General features: G+C 41.9%; 2 protein-coding genes across 3 annotated transcripts; one reads left to right on the forward strand and one right to left on the reverse strand.

The window, feature by feature from the left end:
* Nucleotides 1-617: 617 nt before the first annotated feature.
* Nucleotides 618-5,018, reverse strand: LOC116674953 (uncharacterized). The gene is made up of 3 exons (XM_032507105.1): nt 4,675-5,018; nt 1,191-3,254; nt 618-1,133 (listed from the first exon to the last, which is right to left on the reverse strand). Exons 2-3 carry the CDS (start codon nt 3,030-3,032, stop codon nt 618-620), a joined length of 2,358 nt encoding a protein of 785 aa, XP_032362996.1. The 5' UTR covers nt 3,033-3,254; nt 4,675-5,018.
* An 11,477-nt stretch (nt 5,019-16,495) lies between these two features.
* LOC116674955 (GTPase IMAP family member 4) lies at nt 16,496-18,084 on the forward strand. Of its 2 annotated transcripts, none has more exons than XM_032507108.1 (3): nt 16,496-16,569; nt 17,084-17,577; nt 17,648-18,084. In XM_032507108.1, the coding sequence occupies exons 1-3, from the start codon at nt 16,554-16,556 to the stop codon at nt 17,687-17,689; spliced, it is 552 nt and encodes a 183-aa protein (XP_032362999.1). In that variant the 5' UTR covers nt 16,496-16,553; the 3' UTR covers nt 17,690-18,084. The 2 variants fall into 2 exon arrangements, with proteins under 2 accessions (XP_032362999.1, XP_032363000.1); XM_032507109.1 differs by having other exon boundaries at nt 17,084-17,573; nt 17,647-18,084.
* Nucleotides 18,085-18,285: the final 201 nt, after the last annotated feature.

Consider the following 18,285-nt stretch of genomic DNA (forward strand, 5'->3'; position numbering starts at 1 on the left):
GACAGCTTCGATGCCGCACGGACCGCTACAGAAAATCATTCATTCCACAAGCAATAAACAATTTTTACACGTCATCTCTGGTGTGTATATGAGACTTTTGGACACCACACTACTGCACTAATGCAACCGGTCATTTGGTTTATTTACATTTACATTTTAGCACAATATTTAAGCAGTTGCACATTGTTGTTTCCCCATCCTGTACATACTCAAATATTTGTTCTTTGTTACTTTATTCATATTATTATTTCATGTATATTGTATGTATGTATATTTTTCCTAGTATTTCATTTATATTTTTATTCTGTGCTTTGTGACTGATTTTGCTGCTGTAACACAGGAATTTCCCATTTTTCTTGGATCAATAAACATCTCTCTATCTATCTATCTATCTATCTATCTATCTATCTATCTATCTAGCCTCTAAACTAAAATACATAGGGAGAATAAAAAGTTACAAGGTTAATTCATACAAAACAACATGGATGGGAACAACTTTTGGAAAAACAAGTACTCTAAATCTATACATGCACTTTCTCATTAGCTCTGTATCAAGTGTAGGATTAGAATATGGATCTGTGTGGTGGAAATACAAATGTTCACCTGTTCATTTAGCTTCAGATCAACCCCAGATGTTCACAGAGAAACGGGTCGGCCTCACGGAGGAACTCAATCATCTCTGAACTAGCAGCTTCACCTTTCTTCCTCACTGTGTCCACAACAAAACGAGCTTTGTCTCTTGGTTTTTTTCTCTGAGTCCGCTGCCTCCCTCTCAGAATCAGCCAGCACCTTTTTCTCCAACAGTTGGTCCAGCAGACTCTTGAGAACAGGTCCTGATATCCATCGATGAAGCTGCTCCGGATGTCCAACAGCCTGTCATCAGGGCGGAGACTCCCAGCGCTCGGCCCACAGGACCTTCTTACTCCAGAGGACGAGAGACAAACTCGTCTTTCCCAGACACTGTGGGAGCTGCTGCTGTCCCTCAAAATCAGCTTCATGTGTTTCATTATTGTTTCTAAGCTCACCTGGAATGATGGGAAGAAGTTGTCATAGTTGTCAGAGTCAAACTCTGCTTCTGTTGGTTGGACTAGAACTGAGTCGTCTTCAGGACGAGTGGACAGAGTGTATTCCTGCTGTGGGTGCAGTTTACAGTGTGGGGATGTCTCTAGTAGATCTCATCTCCAACTAACTTCTTCCGATGCGCAGGACATCCCGAGAACAACGTTCCTCGGCAGCAACAGCACATTGAGGAGGGATTCGGGATCAGGATCAGCTGGGGGCCTGTAGAACAGCAGGACCAGCGCTCGGACCGGGGCAGGTGGGGAATCTTCATCCTTGACGTTACCGAAACCAGAAAACCTTGTGATGTTGATAATAACATGAGTGTCTGTTATCCTATGAGGGCCAATGAACTCAACGCCCTCATCCATCACATGAGCAACTGACAAGAAATCCCGCCCCCCCGTGAAGGGGATCTCACAGTGTGGGAGATGAAGCTGACACACCGACTGCTGCAGACATTTGATGTCAAACAGGGGTCCTGCAGGCTTCTTGTGGTGCTGGGCCAGCAGCCTCCTGTTCCAAGGGACCACCCTGTAGACCACGTCCCCTTCTCCCTCCATGTGAAACACCAGGCCAGTCACACTGCACTGGTACAGGCCTGGCCCGGAGCACTGGAACCTGTAGCTTTCATCGGTCTCATCAGCAGTGATATCAGGTGTAAACTCCTCAAAGCTGGTTTTTAACAGCATGTCAGGTACGCTTTCAGCTCGTGTAAAGGTCTTGTTCTCTCCAGAGGTTATTTGACTCAGTGAAGGCATGCTGGCAGAACGAGGCAGGCGGCTGGAGTCTCTTCTACTCCAACCAGGATCTGAGGAGGAGATTTGGAGGAGAGTAGGGGCTGGCAGGGTGTTAGTGACTGAGCAGTTCACAGCTGTAACAGGGGCCTCCATTTCCATCGGAGCATCTCTGTCTCCTATTGGTTCGCTGTCAGACTGCACAGACGAGAGCTGACATGCATCTTGTGGTCTGCTTCCTTCAGTGCAGCGAGTTGCGTACTGACTGTGTACTGCTGGCCTGACTTGTGGACATGGAGGGCCATCAACATCTGGGGCTGTGGACTGAGAGCAAGTCGGTATGCTGACAGCAGAACTGGAGTTAGTGAAGCTGGGTCCACCATCATCTGTGTCTTCTCTGATTGGAAGATGTAAGTTAGGGTCTGATAAAGGAGGACAAAGAAAACTAGCGTGTTTATATTTATGAGTTTCCTGGTCCCGGCAGCCTGACCAGAGGCTACGAGAAGGCTCATCCCTATCTCTTTCTCTCTGATAACATGTATCAGATTCTGAATCACCATCATAATTGCTGGATGAGCACTGACGGGTTGAAGGACCAGCTGTTGTATGCAGCTCCATTTCTCTGGTAATATCCTGATTGACTCCTGGCGTCGAAGCGGCTGGATTTTTTATTATTCCTGTTTGTCTGAGGGAACCAGGTGGAGGTGGACCTAACACGGAGTCAGAGGAATCAGTCCTAGAAGTAATGCCATGGGGATCATCAGTCTTATTCATCTTCTGTCTTCTGGGAATCATGCCACTGGATTTTCTCTTCAGGGATTCTCTTAATAAAGAAGGGTGTTGGTCGGAAGGACGGGGAGGCCGCCCAGTTTCACGACCGTAGCTCAGTGAAGAGTAACAATGATCTGGATCTGTGTGAAAGTGCCCTTTCTTAATGGGCTGACGAACAGTTAAACACTGGTATGTGTCTCTGTCAGACCGGCAGTTAAGCGCTGAAAAGGTGTCACCATGACGTGGGGCTTGACTCTCATAGTCTACGAAAGAAGAACCGCGTCTGGAAAGAAACTCATAGTGTGAGTCCAGATAACGAGACTGGCGACTAGTTCTTAAGTTGGGAGGGGGAGAACTATCTCTTCCTCCACAGATCCTGGCCAGAGCTCTCCTGATACTTCTGGCTGCTCTGCTGAAACATGATTCTTCTCTTTCTCTTCCTTCACGTTTCCCAGCTGGTGCCATTTTGCTGCGTTGACGAAGGTCCCGATCAGAGTCGGTGGAGCTGGATGAGCAGCAGAAGCAGGAGATCTCTCTCTCTCTCCTCCTCGTTCTGACTTCCTTCTTCAGCTCCAGCACAACTCCTCTGTCTTGTTTGTGATGACTGGTCTTTTTCTTTCTCTGAGTAATGTAAATAGTTTTAACCCTCCTCTAGTCGGCTCCTTTTAGTTTCTTCTGCTCTGGTCCCTGAAAGAAAATCACAAAAATGTGAATCTCTCAAATATCTCAGTTCATTTATTCAACAAAATAGTATTATGTACATGTTTAACCCCAAGAATAACCACCTTACTAGGATACAGGACATTGCTGGTAGAAGAAGAGAGAAACCTGCTGACCTACAAGTTATTTTTAAATCTATGTGATGTTTAATTGTGACTTTACAATAAAAAATGAGAAATCATCATGAATTACAAAACACAGGAAGAGACAATTAGCTTCTCTTCTTCTATAATACAGGATGTGTGACATTTGTTCTTCAGCTTTTCTGCTGAGTTCATGATAAATTCGTCTTTACTGAGACGAACCAACCAGAGACTGAAACTAACTGAACTAGATTTCATCTTCCAGTAACCCAAATGAAAGCTCAGCGTGCTGCGGTAAATACAAAAACCCCAGAGGAAGCTTCACAACTAATGCAAAACACACAACTCTGTCACTTATCATCAAATAATAATATCTACATACATGTTCTTCAGCAGAGTTTGGAAATAATGCAAAATCATAGTCACAGATACACATAACAGCAGCGGTGGAGGAAGACTCAGATCTTTTATTAAAGTACAAGTAATAAAATACCACAGAGTAGAAATATTGTTACAAGACATATTTTCACATTTAGTTAACAGTCCATATTTATCTGCTGGGTAGCTTCTAAATTTCAAAAATCCAAAATCAATAGCCTTAGTCTGTGATATTACATCATAATGGATTCGTTGAGTACATTAATAAAGTAGAATAATAAGCAGCAGAAATGGAAATAATTAACCGTCCTGTTGTCCTGCCGTCACATCAGATCCATTTAAAAAAGTTTCTATATCAGAAATTTGTGTTTATTTCAACCAAATTTTCAAAATAAATAATGTGGAGGGCGCTACACAAGCTTTATTCACTTTCATAGCATTGGATTTTTTTTATTTTTATAAAAGAAAGTAGAAAAAAGTAAAAAAAAAAAACACACAAAAACGTCAAAAGATGCAGAAAAAAAGTTGGGACAAAGTGACACAAGTGTTGAAAAAAGTGAGAAAATCAACAAAAGTGTCAAAAAAGACTCAGAAAACCTCGAAAAAGTTTAAATTTAGGCCCAGAAAGACGGAAAGTTGCACGGCCGCCAGGAAGACAACACGAGAATTAAATTAAGAACAAGAACGACACATTCATACTTAACTTTCCACTTGAGATGATGTACTCAGTTACTTGTTAAACAGCTGACATTTCATTAAAGCTAATTCCCAATAAATACTACCATCGCTCAGCGTTTTCCATGTGACGTGAATGAACCAAATGATAAATGCACTTCCCATCATATTAAATCCTCCCAAACTCATCCCATGTCTAATTCTTAGAAGTGTGAGCTGATGTTTTCACACCAGTTTAGTCTCAGACTCACCAGTGAGCTGCACACCGACTTCACTCTTCAGACGTCAAAGAGACAAAAGATCAAATGGCAGAGCTGGTCGATGAGTCTCTGATTACTTCCTCCTGCGGTTTCCTTCTCCATTTTTAACAAAACCAAAACTTAAAAAAACTGAACATACTGAATTTGAACCAGAAGTTGATTTCCTTCTTTCATCCCTCCATTAAAGAGCAGAGCTGCAGCCTCATGCTGCTGTAATGTCTCCATATAATAAGGACTGAGTCTCTGCTTTAATATGTCAATTCCTTTTTTAACTTTATGTAACATGTTGGTGTGTTAGGGATCTTTTCATTAAGGCGCCCCCTACTGCAATTAACTTACAACATGTTTGTCCTCTACACAGAACCGTCCCGGACTAGCAGCCTAAAATCGGCTGTTTTATCTGCTTTTGCACGTTTGACTGTTTTTTATGTAAAATGACGATGATTAATGAGACCAATGAGTAATGTTACCGCCTGGCTCAAAGCCGGCAACAAAAAGGAAGGTCTCACACAGATAATGTCACCAAAAAGAAGTTTAATCAACTAAATACCCAACAAACATAACTTAACCCAACATAAAGGTAACAGTGGTGTGTAAGTATAGAAGACATCAGTTGTGTTTGCCGTGCATGGATGAGTCAATTAATGAATGAAGTGAAATGTGTTGTAAGATGCAACAAACCAGTCAAAGAACAAAATGGTGGACGCTCCAGCAGGACCAGCTGAGAGAGAGTGAGACTCCCAGAAGGGCCTAGGCCTTTATGCCCTCTGTAGGCCACGCCCACCTGGCCAGGTACACACGACCCTCCCAAATCACCTTCCCCCCCCCACTCTCAGCCCGTGAAAACAAAAAGGAGCAGAACATGACAGACCGGCAGATTGGGAAGGGCCGTCACAGTAAAATGTTTGCTAACTGTTAAATGACAATGAACTAAAGATGAATTAACTATCAATTTACCATCTATTAATGATGGTTCCAAAGTGTTACAGAACTTCCTGTAATCTTCCTTTGTAAGTACTAGTACATGTATGACTACTACATGTACATGTGTGACTACTACATGTACATGTATGACTACTACATGTACATGTATGACTACTACATGTACATGTGTGACTACTACATGTCTTGAGAAAGGTTCTTGACAGAAACGTCGACGACCAATTAATCAGTAAAGAAGAGTTTGTGGGACTTTTCTATTTTCTTTGGAAAAGGATATTATTATTATTATTATTGGAATTCTTTTCCTGCCCCACAAAAAAAGACAAATCAATTTGTGTGCGTATTGCTTTCTAATCATTTGGTTTCAACACTGTAGTAAATGTTTTTTGAAGAGTAGATAGTCGACTCATGTCCCCAACAGAGGACAACTAGACTAAGACCATGAAGGTGTGTCCCAAATGTAATAACAACCCACCCAGCAGTTATATTATAACTACCCAAAATGATAGAATATTAGCTTGTATTTGCTTGAGGAAAACTCTGAAGGATCCCTGAAGTCATTAGGAAGCATCTGTTGGGGAACCTGAACATCTGCATCATGGAAAACATCTAACATCTGTCCAGACAATTCACCCAAATATCAACCTCATGGTGGCGCCAGAGTCAAAGGTAAAGGATCAGAAGTCAAGGACCACAGTGCATTGTACACAAAGTTGGTATTTTCCCAAGAGTTTATGGCTGCAGCCTGGAGCGTCCCATGTCATCCGTCCCGTCTCATGCGGTCTCGTCTCATGCGGAGGCGTGTCCAACGGTGAATCCAAGGGGTCAAAAATGCAAAATCGCGATTAATTTTTTTTTATTCATCTATATGATTGCCGTTAACGGCAATCATATTTTTTAAGTAAACATGTCTGATAAATGCAGACTATCATACTGATGAATAAAAACACTTAAAATATACGTTTGTCTATAAAATAAATGCAGATTATAGGCAAACTAAAAAAATCCTTCGGCCATATCCGTTTCTACTTTTCAAAATAAAAGCTCGCATCTGGAATAAAATACTAATATCTCTCTTACTTTTCAAAGTAAAAGCTCACGTCAACTATCGTGCTAATGAATAAAATATTTGGTGTGCTTTTAAATATTTAAAAATATATGTCCGTCTCTAAATAAATGCAGATGATAGGCAAACTAAAAAAATCCTTCTATAGCTGCAACTTGGATCAAAGTTGCAGCTATAGAAGGATTTTTTTAGGAAGGAATTTCTCTCCCAACAGAGGTCAAGCATTTGGTTTTGGTTTTAATTTTTTTCCCCTTTCAAACAATACAACACAAAATACAATAGAACCGCTGGCGGAAGTGGAAGAAAAATTCAATCGCATCCTGGCCTAAGACCGTGGCAGCAGAGATACGCAGTCGAATGCAGGACGGGTCCCAGAGACCCGAAGGCTGAGGCCGCGGTAGTAGAAAAATAGAACCGCATTCTGCCCGGGTCCCAGAGACCCGACAGCATTCTGTCCCGGGTCCCAGAGACCTGACAGCATTCGGTCCCGGGTCCCAGAGACCCGACAGCATTCTGCCCCGGGTCCCAGAGACCTGACAGCCGAGGCTGACAATTGTTCTCGCCATGCTGATAAGCAGTTGTATTTGCAGCCATGTCACAGTGAAGTGTGAAAACAATATAGAATATACAATTAAAAAGTCTTGGAAACCGTGTGACATGTTTATTTTTGTAGTCTTGTTGTTGTGTGTGCAGATCGTGGATTGTTGTCCCTCCTCAGGAGATCCTGCCGTTAGTTGTAGAAACGGCTGCGTCGCTGATGCAGGTTTCATCAGATGTAACAACACAAGCATAACATTCAGAAATGAGCAAACTACATGTAGGCTTTGCCAAAATTTTTACTTTAACAGTTTTTTAACTGATTACAACAAATGTGGTCACAAATTTACCCGTGACTCCATCTGGAAAATGATTCGCAATATCGTAATTTTGACCCTCTGGATTTACCGTTGGACACACCTCCGTATGAGACGAGACCGCATGAGACGGGACGGATGACATGGGACGCTCCAAGCTGCAGCCATATCCGTCTCTATTTTCCTGATAAATGAGCTCTTTGGGAACTTATTCATCAAATGTCCAGTAGATGGTGACACTCCACCAGTTATAGTTGACTGTTTGGTTCAGGCTGACAGAGTTGATCCTCCAGAGTCAAAACACACATGAGTCTGAAGGCTCTGAAGAGAGCTGGACTAGCCCTTTAAAGCAGAGGGGCCCAGATTATTTCATATGAAGGGCCCAAATGTTTCTGGATGGAAGGCAACGGGCCAAAAATAAAGGTTTATGTTGTGGGATACGTAATTCTCGCCATTCTCCGTAGAGTAATGTGTATGTAATTTAAATGGGAAGTTCACCAGCACTGGGCTTTACATTGCTGTTTAACTCAGATTACTTTTAACTGCAAAAAAATGTACGTTTTTTAGTTATTACTTTTAAAATAAGAGGAATATAATCATGAGCAGGTCAAATCCATGAGGGCCAAAACAAAGAGAGCACGGGCCAAACTTGGGCTGCAGGCCCCAAATTGGGCAGCCTTATTTAAAGGACTTAAGGAAATGGACATTTACACATTTACATTTCAATGACAATAAGACAAACTCCCATCAGCTGAGGAACTTGTTTGATGCAATCAAAATTTTGTAAAAAGAACTGTTCCTTAACAAAATGGTTGTGTGTTCCCTAACCCCCCCCCCCCCCCCCCCCCCCCCCCGGACATAGTTACACTAGCACACACAACTTACAGTATGTAAATACTGTGTATATATGTATGCAAAGGTACTTCCTGTATGCATGCATGTAGAAAGTTATCTGGGTACGTGTATATGTTCTTTAGATTTTTATGTATAGTATATTTCTTTATCTTCTTGTTAATTGTTCCTTGCTAATTTGTTTGTTACTCTTAATCCTATCCTTTGGATACGACCAATACATTCATTGATCCAGAGGAGCCACCAAATGGAGCTTTTGTGAACAAGAGTTAATTAATCTCCAGCATCCTGTAAAATAAAACGGCATCAACAGTTCCCAGTAGCTCATGTCAGCCAGCAGGGGGCGCTACACATCTTCACAGTTTCCTCTCACGTTCAGTCTCAGGGAGATTCCCAGAAGAAGAAGTAGTTCACACAGCATCATCAACCTGAAACCCGATTTAACTACCCAGCTGCACTATTACAGGCCGACTATTCAGCTCTTATATTTAAACATCTGATCAGATACAAATACACTTTAATGAAGAAACTGGGCGATTGTGTTCATGGTCTCTAGCAGAAAATCCTCTCAAACTGAATGCATCAGCTGTTCATTTAGCTTCAGAAAAAGAAATACAAGTTTTACATTTAATTGTTCAAACATTTCCAAAAATGTACAATTTATGGATTCACGTGATCATGAGTTTCCCATATAGTTATCATAGTTTTAACAATTATTTAACAGATAAGTCAAGACCACCTACTCATAACTGCCTTGGGCCTGAGCAACACTATTATAAAAATAAAAAACAGAACATTTTCTGTTATTTAATGGTGTTCCTAGAGTAAAAAAACATAACGTTTTCTGTGAGTCTTCCAGAAATCTGTAAAATAACAGCAAATGTTCTGGCAGCTCATTACCTGGACTTTGTCCTGTAATTAAAAGGTTTATTTATAGTAAATAAAGAAGACCATTTTTGTCATTACTTACAGACATACAAATGTAACTTTTCTCTAACTTGATTGTGTACTTTATTTTGGTAATACATTTTGCTAAAACATCTTAAAAAGTTGAAGCACAGTAACTGTTAAGGGAAACTCTTCTGTGGGAGTTACAGGATGATCACTGTGAAACTACCAGGTCAACATGTCCTGCATCACCTGTTCCCTTTCGAGGGGGAACTCGAACTGCGTCGGTTACGACACTCTGGGAAACGCCTCTAGCGTGACAGGGCTGAATGCGAATGAAAACTATTCCAATCCTATTGGCCTTGATGAGAACGGTAGCATGTGACGGCGTAACCGTAGGGTATATAAGAACGCCGGCACATAGCTAGTCAGCTCTTTCTATGAAGCAAGGCACTCCAGGCGGGGTGAGGTGCGGCGAACGGACGCAGTGTCTCGTTTCCCTATCTCGGGGAACAAGGGTTACATACGTAACCCGAGACGTTCATTTAGTTTCAGATCAACCCAAGATTTTCACAGAGAAACGGGTCGACCTCACGGAGGAACTCAATCATCTCTGAACTAGCAGCTTCACCTTTCTTCCTCACTGTGTCCACAACAAAACGAGCTTTGTCTCTTGTGTTTTTCTCTGAGTCCGCTGCCTCCCTCTCAGAATCAGCCAGCACCTTTTTCTCCAACAGCTGGTCCAGCAGACTCTTGAGAACAGGTCCTGATATCCCATCGATGAAGCTGCTCCGGATGTCCAACAGCCTGTCCTCAGGACGGAGACTCCCAGCGCTCGGCCCACAGGACCTTCTTACTCCAGAGGACGAGAGACAAACTCGTCTTTCCCAGACACTGAGGAAGCTGTTGCTGTCCCTCAAAAACAGCTGAATGTGTTTCATTATTGTTTCTAAGCTCACCTGGAATGAAGGGAAGAAGTTGTCATAGTTGTCAGAGTCAAACTCTGCTTCTGTTGGTTGGACTAGAACTGAGTCGTCTTCAGGACGAGTGGACAGAGTGTATTCCTGCTGTGGGTGCAGTTTACAGTGTGGGGATGTCTCTATGTAGATCTCATCTCCAACTAACTTCTTCCGGATGCGCAGGACATCCCGGAGAACAACGTTCCTCGGCAGCAACAGCACATTGAGGAGGGATTTAGGATCAGGATCAGCTGGGGGCCTGTAGAACAGCAGGACCAGCGCTCGGACCGGGTCAGGTGGGGAATCTTCATCCTTGACGTTACCGAAACCAGAAACCCCCGTGATGTTGATAATAACATGAGTGTCTGTTATCCTATGAGGGCCGATGAACTCAACGCCCTCATCCATCACATGAGCAACTGACAAGAAATCCCGCCCCCCCGTGGAGGGGATCTCACAGTGTGGGAGATGAAGCTGACACACCGACTGCTGCAGACATTTGATGTCAAACAGGGGTCCTGCAGGCTTCTTGTGGTGCTGGGCCAGCAGCCTCCTGTTCCAAGGGACCACCCTGTAGACCACGTCCCCTTCTCCCTTCATGTGAAACACCAGGCCGGTCACACTGCACTGGTACAGGCCTGGCCCGGAGCACTGGAACCTGTAGCTTTCATCGGTCTCATCAGCAGTGATAACAGGTGTAAACTCCTCAAAGCTGGTTTTTAACAGCATGTCAGGAACGCTTTCAGCTCGTGTAAAGGTCTTGTTCTCTTCAGAGGTTATTTGACTCAGTGAAGGCATGCTGGGAGAACGAGGCAGGCGGCTGGAGTCTCTTCTACTCCAACCAGGATCTGAGGAGGAGGTTTGGAGGAGAGAAGGGGCTGGCAGGGTGTTAGTGACTGAGCAGTTCACAGCTGTAACAGGGGCCTCCAGATCCATCGGAGCATCTCTGTCTCCTATTGGTTCGCTGTCAGACTGCACAGACGAGAGCTGACATGCATCTTGTGTTCTGCTTCTCTCAGTCTTGATTATCTTCTGTCTTCTGGAAATCATGTCTCTGGATTTTCTCTTCCGGGCTTCTTTCATCAAAGAAGACTGTGGGTCGGGAAGACCGGGAGGCTGCCAAGTTTCATGACTGAAGCTCATTGCGAATATTTGTAAAGCGTTAAGGTTTTCGTAAACGTTTTCGTAAAGGTTTATTTCTTCTTCTTCTTCTTCTTGGTCTTCTTCTTTGTGGTATTTGTATTCTTGTTCGTATACTTCTTCTAGACTAGGGGGAAGGCTACTGCCGGTTTGAGGGGGAGAACTATCTCTTCCTCCACAGATCCTGGCCAGAGCTCTCCTGATACTTCTGGCTGCTCTGCTGAAACATGATTCTTCTCTTTCTCTTCCTTCACGTTTTGCAGCTGACGCCATTTTGCTGCGTTGACGAAGGTCCCGATCAGAGTCGGTGGAGCTGGATGAGCAGCAGAAGCAGGAGATCTCTCTCTCTCCTCCTGGTTCTGACTCCCTTCTTCAGCCCCAACCCAACTCCTCTGTCTTGTTTGTGATGACTGGTCTTTTTCTTTCTCTGAGAGTTGTAAATAGTTTTAACCCTCCTCTAGTCGGCTCCTTTTAGTTTCTTCTGCTCTGTTCCCTGAAAGAAAATCACAAAAATGTGAATCTCTCAAATATCTCAGTTCATAAGTCAACAAAATACTATTATGTACACATGTTTAACCCCAATAATAACCCACCTTTGCTAGGATACAGGACATGGCTGGTAGAAGAAGAGAGAGACCTGCTGACCTAAGAGTTTTCTTTTTTAAATGTACATGACATGTCATTTAGCCGACGCTTATATATCAGAAGTGACATATCAAGAACCTCAATGTGCAGAAGAAATCGACAAAAAAAATTGGAAAAAAGTGACATAAACCTTCATCAGCAGTGATATCAGAGCTCAAAGCTGTTAAAACCCAAAGCTGGCTGAAGTCACGGGGAACTCCGGTTATTGGTCAGATTTGCGGTCTGAGCTACTGCCACCCCCCCAAGTTGAACTACATGAAATCTAAACCTGTCTTCAGTCCTCTCAGACATGACGTGACCCAAGTATTTCTACAGTCAATATCTAAAAATATATAATAAATCATTTAGGTGGCTTGGTGCCGAGGGCAGGCAGCCACCAGAAGGAGTGTTTGGATGTTATTTGTTTCATAACTACACTTAATTTCATGATTTTAATGATTTATCTCATTTGTATTTTCGGGTTTACATGGCAGACAGTTGAATTCCTGAATAAAAATAATAAATCATTTTGGAGTTTTCTCGTCCCGTCCCAAATTTGACCCATTCTCATCTGGCCACCCTAAAGCAAAGCTGCACAATTTGGGGCCCACGGGCCAAGTTTGTTTCTCTTTGTTTTGGCCCCCCATGGATTTGACAAGCCCATGCTTATTCTCCTCTTATTTTAAAAGTATTGACTACAAAACGCACATTTTTTTGCAGTTAAAAGTAATCTGAGTTTAACGGCAATATAAAGCACAGTGCTGGTTAACTTCCCATTTAAATTACAGACACATGTTTTGCCTTCCATCCAGATACATTTTGGCCCTTCGAATAAAAGAATTCTGTGAGCTCTGTGGTGCATTGTGGGGGAATGAGTCTAGCACGTCCTGTGTGTCACCACTGTGTCTTGGAGTGGGAGACGTTGTCCAAAATGACAAATACTCTGATCTAAAACTGAAAAGAAAGAAGGAAGGAAGGAAGGAAAGAAGAAGGAAGGAAGGAAGGAAGAAAGGAAGGAAGGAAGGAAGGAAGGAAGGAAGGAAGGAAGGAAGGAAGGAAGGAAGGAAGGAAGGAAGGAAAGAAAGAAAGAAAGAAGGAAAAGAAAGGAATACAGAGGTTTTCTCCTTGGCAGCGGTCACAGGTTTGACTCCGACCTGCGGCCCTGTGCTGCATGTCTTCCCCCCCTTTCATATCTTCAGCTGTCCTGTGGTATCAAAGCCCTAAAATAACCCAATATTATCTTGAAAATAAGGAAAAGAACCAATCTGGATGTCAACAAGTGAAAAGACCAACAGGAGAAGAAGAATGAAAGAGAGAGATTCTCTGGTTCCTCAACTTTTTACAGTTTAAAGAAAAGTACTTAGTGACTCTCAACAACTGGTCTATTGCCTACAACATACTTCTGTTTCCAACATACCTCGTAGTCTTGTTATCTGCATGAATGAGCGTCTCCGGGAGCAAGGGAGGACGAGATCCCGACTACAGAGCAGGAATCAAACCACCGGCTGTTTAAAAGGATCAGAGATACTGATGATGCTCATCCAGCTCCACTGAACACTTCAACATGGAAGTAGAGGACTCCCCATAAACTCACCGGGGAGGAGTCTAGGTTCATGACTCTGAGCATTAGTCACATGAGAGGTTGGGATTCAACCATAAAATACCAGGGAAGAGAGGAAAGAATAAAAAGAAGTGGGAGCACACACACTTCCTGAAAGGGATCCACATTCCAAGACTCAAGACTCAACTTGACTACAAATGTAATAACTAAACACATGTGTTCATTAGGGATGGGTCAGATTACTCTGAAATGTAATCCATTACTGACTGCAAATGACATGGCAATGTATGTAATCAGTTGGATTACCAAAAATTTAATCTGATTACTTTAAGATTACTCTTAGATCACTTTAATATGTGCACCTTGAGTAAAAGCCACAGATTTGATCAATGGATTCTCATTTTATTTTTCTCTTCATGGTTTCATTGCATCTAAGAAATCCGGTTTTTGCAGTTGCTGCCCTGAGACTGCCCCCCCGCCCCCCCCCCGCCATCACACTAGTACGGATGTCGCTCTTTTTAGGTCCAAACTCAAAGCTTATCTGTTCATTGCTCATTCTTTTTATTGAATGATGTGTTTTTTACTCTTGGTTTCCAATCTGCTTATCCGGTATCGGGTCTCGGGGGCAGCAGCTCCAGTAGGGGACCCCAAACTTTCCTTTCCCGGGCCACATCAACCAGCTCCGACTGGGGATCCCGAGACGTTCCCAGGCCAGGTTGGAGATATAATCCCTCCACCTAGTCCTGGGTCTTCCCCGAGGCCTCTTCCTAGCTGGACCTCCCTCCACTTAGTCCTGGGTCTTCCCCGAGGCCTCCTCCCAGCTGGACGTGCCTGGACCACCTCCCTAGGGAGCCCCCCAGGAGGCATCCTTACCAGATACCCAAACCACCTCAAGTGGCTCCTTTTGAAGCATAGAGGCAGCGGCTCTACTCTGAGCTCCTCTCAGATGACTGAGCTTCTCACCCTATCTCTAAGGGAGACGCCAGCCCCCCCCCCCTCCTGAGGAAACCCATTTTGGCTGCTTGCACCCTGGATCTGGTTCTTTGGGTCCTGACCCAGCCTTCATGACCATAGGGTGAGGGTAGGAACCAACACTGCCCGGTAGATCGAGAGCTTTGCCCTCTGGCTCAGCTCCTTTCATCACAACGGTGCAATAAACTGAATGTAATACCCCCCCGCTGCTCCGATTCTCCGACCAATCTCACGCTCCATGGTCCCCTCACTCGCAAACAAGACCCCAAGGTACTCTAACTCCTTCACTTGGGGTCAGGACTCACTCCCTACCTGAAGAAGGTACTTCTTCTTTACATTGCTGTAAAGTGCTGTATAAATACATTGTGATTGATTGATTGATTCCTGCAGTCAGCATGCCAGCTGCACACTCCATCAAAACTTGCGACATCTGTGGCATTATGCTGTGTTATAAAACTGCACATAGAGTGGCCTTTTATTGTGGCCAGCCTAGGGAACACCTGTGCAATAATCATGCATCTAATCAGCATCTTGATACGCCACACCTTTCAGGTGGATGGAGTATCCATCCAACAGTTGTAGAGATATTTTAAGAACAACCCAAAATGATAGAATATTAGCTTGTATTTGCTTGAGGAAAACTCTGAAGGATTCCTGAAGTCATTAGGAACATCTGTTGGGTAACCTGAACATCTGCATCATGGAAACCATCTGACATCTGTCCAGACAATTCACCCAAATATCAACCTCATGGTGGCGCCAGAGTCAAAGGTAAAGGATCAGAAGTCAAGGACAGCCAGCATGGCTCAAGATCTCACCAAAAAAATTGTAAACAAAGTGGTATCAATAAAGAGAAAAACAGTAACATTGAAATAAGATTAAAAGATATCAAGATGTGAGAACAATGTCATCCATCAATCTTCTTCCACACTTAACAATCAGTGGTACATTCAACTAAAAAATATGAGAACCATTCATCTAAAACAGTTTCAGGCTAAAAAGATACTATAATAATATAGAAGTAACCCAAAATATTACATCAGAGTACGTACACACACAGGAAAGTAAGTTGTTAATATCAGTGGTGGAGAAACAACAAAGTACATTTACTAAGTAATGTAAAAGTCTGAGGTATTATAATCATACAGTATACTTTATACTTCTACTCTTAAATTTATTTAGTTCTACTTAGTTACTTTAAGATTAGGATGTTACCTACTGTATATAAAAAGAACTTAAAGGATTATGAGTGGTTGATAAGAGAGCACATTAGGACCTTCTAGACCAGATGTCCAGTAGATGGAGATATTTAACCAGTTATAGTTCAGTTTGGTTCAGGCTGACAGCGCTGATCCTCCAGAGTCAAACCACAGAAGAAGAATACAAAGTCCAGAGTGGAGAAACATTAAAAAGACTTCACATATCACAGGAGGGAAAGGGGACTCGTTTGGTTTCATGCTAGAAACTCTAGACAGATTCAGTCTGTTGTATATTTTTTAGTTAGTTGTGATATTTAATATTGAACAATTATGTAATTTTCTATTTGTATATTCCAGCAGAGAAACATCACCATATAATATTTTTGTATGTATATTTTAAAGGTTTTAAATAGATAAATAGTCATTTATTAATCCTTAAGTTGTAAGGGGGGTCAGCTCTACCACCAGATTATTATTAGTTATTAGTATACCATTTCCCAGTTGTTCTCTGTGACTCTAAATATATACATACAGCATTTTACAACCTCTGTTATGTTACTAAGTGGAGGGTAATAACTGAAATCACTGTTTCTGAATTACCAGAGACCGAAGAGACACAGAGTTCACAACACTCGTTTATTTATTGTTAAATGTCTGCAGAATGTGCTGCTCTCTGCCTGTTTTATTTGAAGAGGTTATGCAAATGATGTGGGGCGTGTCAGCTGTGCAGCTATTATATAAATGACCTGAACTGTCTTTAAGCAGTCATATTCAACTTTTTTATCTTTGTTGAGACAACACCGCTGAGAAAAGATGGCTTCATTTAATGGTAAGACTCCAAAACAGTTTTTGTTTTTATCTCCTGTATGTGGGTCTATAGTGTGTAACTCCTTTACATTACAACATCTATCACAATGCTAAAGTACAATACAGTTACACTTGCATGCATTCATTAATTTGTTTATTCGTTTATTATTGTTTGCACTGTTCGTATTTGTCTAGCCCAGCGGAGGTCTTGTATAAATGTCTTTGTCCTTATGTAACTATTGTTTTCAGTAGTTGAAACTATTTTTCCATATCGATGTCTTGTATTATTGTCTGTCTTGACGTGTTGTACCGATGTTTTATGTGTCTGCAGAACAGGAACCTGTTGAAAACCAGTTTTTAAACTAAGTCAGGCCCGTTTTTTATATTGTAATGTAATGTTACATTTTCTAACTTTCCTGTATAATAATTATGTATGAAATATGATATATGAAATATGAATGCTAAAGTATTTGTACATTTTGCCAATGCTTTACTCTTACAGACAGCTTTAACAGAAGTTATAAATTGTATTGCAGGTCCTGATTGGAGAATTGGGATGATTGGAAAAGCTGTTGTTAGCAAGAGTGCTTCTGGAAACACCATTCTGGAAGAGAGACGGTTCAAATCCTGTTTCAGTTCAGAGTCAGTGACTGAGACCTGTGAGACAGGTGTGACACGCTGGGGTAACAGAGGGGTTAGTGTGGTGGACACACCAGGGATCCTTGACACTCAGAAGTCACCAGAATTCATCCAAAGAGAAATTATGAGACGTGTGGAAGTCTCACGGCCTGATCCAGACCTTCAACGACTCATCAAAAGCTGTGGTAACAGGTTCCAAGTCTTTGACGACCCCAGTGATGACAGAGGTCAAGTGGTGGGGCTGGCTGAGAAGATTGATGACATGGTTGCTGCAAACACCGATGCAATGTTTCAAGAAGTGAAGGGAACACAAGAAATGTCATTGAGAAGGTCAATTGCTGCCAGGGATGAACAACATGGATATTCATATTCATATTCTTCACATTCTTCACATTCTTCATATTCTTCATATTCTTCACATTAATATGAATAATATGAATAAGAATTCATGGCTGCACTGTTACAACGCATCATACGTTTCCACTACATTCTTTCAACAATAAAGTGATTGGTAAATAAGGAAAAGTAAATAACAAGCAAGTATTCCATGAAAATGTGGAATACTTGACAAAGCTTTGACACACACACTTACTAGCTATAGGTGTAGTGTTATTATATATTGCTTCAAGTTATCTATCAGTAACTATTGTGATTGATAATGATGATTTTAAGCTTCCCAGGATCATGGAGAAAATGAGTTTTAAAGTTAAACAGTACAAATGTTTGATGTGCAACTAAGTTGTTATTATCTCTGCTTCAAATAAACCTGTCTTTTTGTTTTCAAATATAATATATAACATTCATGGTGATTAGGCATGTCGGGACCTAATGGTGTTTGACACTTATTGGTATATACTGTATATAACGTTTATGCCTTGAAAATGTATTGTTTAGTTTTATTTAAGAAAATTAAGGTAAAATAAAAAATACATTTAACTAAAAAAATCATGTTTCATGTTTTATGGTATACTATTATAAACTGAGATAATACAACTGATTATAATTGCTGCTAGTATTAAATAAACCCCATTAAAATCACCTGTTTAGCATTTACATCAGACAATAAATGATATAAATGATTGCTAATATTTTGTAATGG

Source organism: Etheostoma spectabile, unplaced genomic scaffold, assembly GCF_008692095.1.
Source record: "Etheostoma spectabile isolate EspeVRDwgs_2016 unplaced genomic scaffold, UIUC_Espe_1.0 scaffold00001317, whole genome shotgun sequence".
Classification (NCBI taxonomy): domain Eukaryota; kingdom Metazoa; phylum Chordata; class Actinopteri; order Perciformes; family Percidae; genus Etheostoma; species Etheostoma spectabile.

Coding starts and splice junctions, on each gene's coding strand:
- LOC116674955 (XM_032507108.1), top strand. Junction 17,578..17,647: donor CATATTCTTCACATTCTTCA/CATTCTTCATAT, acceptor TGGCTGCACTGT/TACAACGCATCATACGTTTC.
- LOC116674953 (XM_032507105.1), bottom strand. CDS start 3,032: ATGGCACCAGCTGGGAAACGTGAAGGAAGAGAAAGAGAAGAATCATGT. Junction 1,134..1,190: donor TGTCCTGCGCATCGGAAGAA/GTTAGTTGGAGA, acceptor CTGCACCCACAG/CAGGAATACACTCTGTCCAC.